The sequence below is a fragment of the Charadrius vociferus genome, unplaced genomic scaffold (genome assembly GCF_000708025.1).
Source record: "Charadrius vociferus isolate BGI_N301 unplaced genomic scaffold, ASM70802v2 scaffold455, whole genome shotgun sequence".
Lineage (NCBI taxonomy): Eukaryota > Metazoa > Chordata > Aves > Charadriiformes > Charadriidae > Charadrius > Charadrius vociferus.
The window spans coordinates 1,494,883-1,501,473 of NW_009648550.1; the positions used below are offsets into that span (position 1 = coordinate 1,494,883).

The 6,591-nt window shown below is 39.8% G+C and overlaps 1 protein-coding gene across 1 annotated transcript in view; it reads left to right on the top strand.

Annotated features, from left to right (window-relative positions):
• The first annotated feature begins 6 nt into the window (after window positions 1-6).
• Window positions 7-6,591, top strand: part of NPHP1 (nephronophthisis 1 (juvenile)) — a 17,977-nt gene continuing 11,392 nt past the window's right edge. Inside the window, exons 1-10 of the mRNA XM_009885998.1 lie at window positions 7-53; window positions 398-458; window positions 914-1,050; window positions 1,501-1,705; window positions 2,022-2,123; window positions 2,950-3,041; window positions 3,492-3,534; window positions 4,062-4,146; window positions 4,790-4,884; window positions 5,529-5,657. Of these exons, the coding sequence (XP_009884300.1) occupies window positions 402-458; window positions 914-1,050; window positions 1,501-1,705; window positions 2,022-2,123; window positions 2,950-3,041; window positions 3,492-3,534; window positions 4,062-4,146; window positions 4,790-4,884; window positions 5,529-5,657 (945 nt within the window). The 5' untranslated portion in view covers window positions 7-53; window positions 398-401. The remainder of the gene's footprint in view (window positions 54-397; window positions 459-913; window positions 1,051-1,500; window positions 1,706-2,021; window positions 2,124-2,949; window positions 3,042-3,491; window positions 3,535-4,061; window positions 4,147-4,789; window positions 4,885-5,528; window positions 5,658-6,591) is intronic.

Here is a 6,591-nt window from a genome sequence, read left to right on the forward strand (position 1 = left end):
CGGGCGGAGAGCGCGGCCGCGGACCCCGGGCAGCGGAAGGCCCTTTCGCAGAGGTGAGGAGGAGAAAAAGGAGGAGCAGAGAATTCCCTGTACAACTTTCCGTTTTTCTCCTAATTGTACAGATCTCTTCCCTGGCTCCTTCTCACCCGGCTGTTTCCCAGGCGGAAGCAACAGGCTGGCTGCTTCCCAGTCCTCAAGGGCTGCGGTAGTTTTAAGTGGGAACTTGCAGATCACAGGCAATAATCTGCTAAGCTGCCGTTTGGGCTTCTATCTGCATTTGTCAAGCTGCATACACACAGGGAGTCTGCGTATCTAAACACGTTTCAGTAAGCATGCATGATTTGGGTCACCCGTCTTTTTAAGAAAATGCTGTCTGTCTGTCTTGCTTTCAATGCAGATGTATGCAGCTGAAGAAACTGCTGGATGAGAATACAACTGCTCTTCATGATCTGAAAAAAGTAAGTGTGGAAACAATTTTGTTAATGGTTTTCTCCAAAATGCATCACAGAGAGTGTTTAGAGAACACCAGCCTACTTTGATTTTAGATGCCTCGGGACAAGAGCAATGCCTAGCACTGTGCAACCCCGGAGTGAGATCTCTGAGATCCATTTGTGTTATTTAAAAGCATATTTTTAATGCTTTATTGTGTACAAGTTCCGCACTTAAAATCTTTATCGACCCAATACTTTTTAAAATGTTTATCAACTCAATGTGTTGTATCAAAAGCGGAGAATGCAGATTTGAAATTTAACATGAAATTTCATTGTGGCAGAGTAAAAGGGCAAGAAAGATATCACTAAACAGGGAGTGACAGCATCCCAGGAAGGTCAAAGCTCATAAGCCGTCTGGAAAACTAACTTTATAGGGGAACTTTAACTTTGATTCTTTGGGCAATTTGTTGTGTTCTTCTTAGGCTGATGAGCCTGCACCTGTGGGGAATTATAATCAGAGGAAAGAAGAAGAAGAAAAGCTATTGCTAAAACTTTCTCAGCAGCTGCAGAAACTTGTTCTTGTATTGGATCAGGATAACGTGACGACGAATTATGCAGCGTAAGTAGCTTAAACAAACAAATACAATCTGCACTTTTACAGAATTGTACATGTATGGTTGGAAAGGACCCTGAAAAATTGTTAGCTCGTTGCCTTTATTATCTTAACATACATTTAAAAAAGAGGTACTGAAGAGCCAGCTCTTATGGGGCTTGTTTTCTTGATGCAGTCATAAGCGACTCGCTTGAATTTTCTGAGGGTGTTGGTTAATGGCTGAAATATAATGTGGCTGTTGAGAGGAGAGGATGCAATGTGGTCTGTACACTTAGGGAGGAAACACCATTGGGATTTTGGTGTGTTTTCAGATCAGGACAGAGAGTAAAACATGGGAATGAAAATTCTGTATCTGGATAATGTCCTTGCAGAAAACCCCATATTGCAAGGCTTTACAGCAATTTCAAGAAGTTTTGTTAAAATAATAATTTAAAAAGTTTCATCTGTTTTGGGCAGGGATGAGGAACATCAGAAAGATCCTCAAACAGAAGATGAAAATGGAGAAGAGGATGAGAGTGAAGATGAAGAAAGTAGTGAGGAAGAAGACAGTGAAGAAGCAGATGATGATGAGGAGGATAAATTGTTGGATGATCCAAATGTTAAAGAATGTATTGCAGTTGGAAACTTCAATGCACAGCAGGAAGGCGATCTCACATTTACGGTAAATATGTCTCTATAAAATTTTTTGGCTGCAGATCATTGTGTCTTAAGTGATAACTGTAATTAAATCCTATGGTTCTGGGATTTAGCTGGTTCCTTGTGGGACCTGGGGAGAAATGGCTTTTCCCGGTGTACATTTGGCTTGGTGGACTCCAATGTCCTTTTGATACCTTCTTTTGCAGCACAGTCTGTCATGGTAGTCTGTGTTCTCTGTTGTGGGAAAAATTAAGCTGTTGCATGTTTTTTTTTTCAATTGTGCCTGGAACCATTTTGAAATATTTGGTCTTTTTTCTTTCTCTCTCCTTCTAATGGCAAAGAAAGGTGAAGTCCTACTTATACATGAAAAGAAGGCGGATGGCTGGTGGGTAGCCGAAAACTCAAAAGGGGAGAGAGGCCTCGTTCCTAGAACCTATCTTGTGGTTAGTGTGCTGCAACCTTCTTCTGTTCTAGTCTCACCTCTGTTATTTTATATATATTAATGATAATACAGCTGCATAAAATTGATCATTTTTGCCAGTTACTTGGAAATAATACCATGTTGGTATACGCGTATGGAGATAGCTAGCAAAAGCAGTATTTTTGTGCCTTGTGAAGATGTGACATGTAAGTGCAGAGAAGTTTCTTGACTATGAAAGTCATAATCTTTGTCACTAAAGGTCAACTCTGAAGTCTCCAAGCTGCTATGGACTAATTCAGGCTTTTCATAATTTATATGAAATGCGAGTCCATGTAAATGTTGGAGTATTTTGTAATTTGAGACAGAAGAACCTTTTAAAAAATGGATTTTAAAGCTTTGTAACTTTTTTTTTTCATTTTTAGAGTTGCTTACACATGTTAGTGTATGTATTTATACACATATACATCCAGTGTGCAATTGTGGTGAACATAAGCGGATACACAGTTTGGATTGAGTGATCAGGTGGAACAGAGCTTTTCACAATGTGACAAAAGAGCATGTTGAGTAGCTAGCTTTTTACTTCATGATGCTGATGTATTTCTGTTTAAAGAATCAGCTTTGCAAATGCATTCTCTTGTGTACTTGTAGGAATACTCCAATCCATTGCTGTATCTGCAGAACTAAGGGCAGTGTTCTGCAGTTACTGTGCTCTGGAGTGATAGGTCATTACAGACAGAAAACTTCCTCTTCTAAACTATTAACATGTGCTATGGTTGGAGAAAGCATTTTTAGGAACAGAATTGTGAAGAAATCAAGTACTTTTCCCCCTTTTTGAATCTGAATTACAGGTCCATAATGAAGATAAAGAGAACCAAGAGCGAAGCGGAGAACACATAGAAGTGGTGGATGAAACAGCAGATGGAACTGAAATTAAAAAAAGGTAAACGGAGTGATGTGAAAGCAAATAAGTATAAAATTGTTCTTCCATTTCCTCCTCAAATCTGATCCTACAATAGTTTCTTACAGTGAGAATACCTTACAAAGGCATTTGGTTCTTTGTGACTACATTTTTTTTTTCAGTACAGCAGACACTTGCTTATTTTTTCAGTTTGCAGACATATTTTCACTTGAGTGGGTTTGTTGGGGAGTTTTGCTTTGGCTTGTTTTGTTTTTTCCCTGTCATAAAATCAAAGATTAACTAGGTCATGTATCCAGTTATGTTCCAAGCTCATGAGACAGTCTCAGTTAGTCTCAGTGGCTAGAAATATGTGTATCTCCAATACAGACGGTTATTAAGCTGCTGGTATTTGAAGACAAACCTGTATTTAGTGTTTAAATTTTTGTCCACACAAGGATAATATTTTATAAATATACATTATTTTTCTTCCAGAACAGATTCTCACTGGAGTGCCGTAAGAAGAGCTATCACAGAGGTAGGTGTATCTCTTACAAAGCAACTTCATCTACCATAATGTTAATTATTTTGTAGACAAAGTTTTCCTTTTACCAAACACTGTATCTCATAGTACAGACCAATGTTTTTAATTGACATCTCTGTCTTGGTTTTTGTAGCAAGAAATGCTACAGAAATGTTCTCTAATGCTTTAGACATAGGCTGTAGCCTTGCCCGTGTGTATGAATGAAGATGTAAATGAGATGTCTTTGGCTGTTTTGCCACAGTAGTGCTACACCATTTATTTCAAGAGTGTGATTTTGTTCTGTAACTGGCTGCTCTGCCACTGTTTTGAAATAGAAGGCGGGTTTAACAAAATGGGAGCCTGGCTGGGTCCATACATGAAACAGAGTAAAAGTAGTTCCTGGAGATGGGCCAAACTGGCTTCAGATTAGAAGAGGTGACTGATGCCCCAGGTCTCCGGTACTGGTTGTGTGAGAGTTCTAAATTAGGATAGAACTAGATTTTAAATAGCAGGAATACTAATATCCATTTGTTTTCTACTAGAATGACACAGTAGAGGTATTGGCAACCATAGGAGCAGTTCCTGCAGGATTCCGCCTATCCACACTTTTCCAGCTCTTAGAAGAAGGTACGGTTTTCTCATAATAACTGCAGTGCTCGATTCTCAAGTGTCTGTGTTGAGTTTCTTATCCTGGTTACAGCCTATTGGACTAAAATCAGTATTGCTTAATTATAATTGGGAATCTGTACAGGTTATATTTGACCTGTCAAATAATGTATTAAATGCTTTTTTTCTTTTTCAATTAAGTTTTAATTTATCTGTGTGAAATCCTGGCCACATGAAGGCGATGACAAATTTCCTAATGACTTAAGAGATTTTCCTTTTTGGAAGATACTTCCTGTTGACATTGCAGAAAATGATGATTTTCTTAATCTTCCCTTTTTCTCAGAGGTCTGTTGGGAGTCTCTTCACTGAATATATTAGACATCTCATATTCTCTTAATCTTTTTGTTTAAAACTGTTTCAGGTCAATAGCTCTTTTTGTTAATTAAATTACTGTGCTTCTGGAACGAAATACTGCAGAACACTTACAAATAGTACAAGTACTCTTTTTAAAAGGGTGCTTGTAGGAAGATACCTCCATAGTTTTGTTTGGACCAGTCAAATATTCAAATGGACTTTAGCCACATCTGAATGTTGGGTGTTGTTCATTTTGTGTCAATAAAGATCATAAAAATGTTAAGAATTTTTAAAATTACTCTTATTGTAGGCAATCAGTTTCGAGCAAGTTACTTTTTGCAGCCTGAACTTACTGCATCACAGCTGGCTTTCAAAGACTTGGTGTGGGACCCTGAAAAAAACACTGTGAGTATTACTGGTAAGAAAGCTATGATGCTTTTGGTTTGAGAGAAATGACAGGATCTCTAGATGTGAATTGCTAGTGATATTTCCTATTGGTGGGTAAATATGGCTGTGAAACAGATGATAGATTTTGATGTCAATCCAGACTCCTTAGGCAGTAGATGTTATCACATCCTACTCTCTAACAGGCAAAAAAATGGTACAAATTGTTATGTTTGTATCTTTCAAAAGTCATGTTTCATCTTAAGTTTGTGGATTCCTTCCCTGTCTGGGGTGAAGCAGATCTGCGTGGGTGACTAGCCTGAATTTTTAAACCATGAACTTCTGCTAGGCACCATGAAATCACCAATTTCATTTTCTTTCATTTTGGCTAATGATTATATCTTGATTTGCACCATTTTTAGAATATTTATTTCTTCTCAAACTTTGATAGGACCTTCTATCTGTCACATCAAAAATATTTGTAGTGATTTCCTTAGAAGAGAGCTAAAGCCTTACAAAGAAATTTTGCTGCTAATACTACACAAGCTTTGTAGTTAGAAGAATCCAGTCTAGTGAACACTACACTTGATCATCTCAGTACCAGTTGGTACCACATCCAGGAGGAGCCTTTAGATGTAATCATTCTTTTGTTGTCTGTATTTCAGATCTGTCCTAGACCAACTCGAGTATCCCTGATTGTAACTTTATGTAGCTGTAAAATGATTCCTCTCCCAGGAGTCAGTATACAGGTTCTCAGTAGACATGTTCGAATCTGTCTGTTCGATGGCAATCGGGTAAGTTGTTTGGCTATCAAAAAAAGTCTTGAGGTGTGGATCTTTCAGGATCTTTTCATGCTCTGGTCCCTCTGGTAGCCAAATCCTCCAGTTGTGTGGCTGAGACACACACATACACACACACAATCTGCTTCCCAAGTCACTTAACTTACACTCCAATTAGTCTGACTTGATACTCTCCTGTGATCACAGACTGACATATGTACCCTCACTCTCTTACTTGGTCACCACAGACACGTAGGCCCCCAGTGACCTGTGATCTGGCTAGTTGCTAGCACCTAGACATACACTCATGCATGCAGAATAGAGCCCGTTCACCCAGAAAAATAGGTAGAAATGGAGTTTAATGAGAAAACAGGACAGACTGCATTGATCAGGTGCCAGGCATGGCCAGACATGCATACTTATCCCTCTGTTTTCCCACCCTTCTTACTCCGCAAAGCACCTTGATCCCTCCCTTTTTCTGCCTTTGGTTCCTCCCCTGAACATCCCAGAGTAAGTCATGTACAGTCCCAAAATGCCCTTCGCCTCCACACCAGCGTCTCATCTCCCTGAGCAGTAACCCCTTTCAGTCTGTCAGGTGATCCAGCAAGCCGCTCCTGTTGATTCATCATGATGGGAGTCACACCCAGCCCCTGGGGCTGATGGCTGTCCTGGGCAGCCCTGGGAGGGGCTGGGGTGGGAGCTCCATTTCTCTGAGTCCATAATTTCGGTTCCTCCACCTGCCATTGTGCCTCTTTGCTCCTTCATGTTCGTGGAGTCGAGCCTTTTCTGGGCTGACCTCTCTCCTGTGATGGGCCTGGGAATAGCTGGGTCGGCGTTGTATTTGGATTCCCCCACATGCCATTGATCTTCTGTTCTCCTTTGTGCCTATGTGTAGAGCAGCTTTTTATAACAGAATTTAATGCTGATGATCTGGCACTTTTATTCCTGC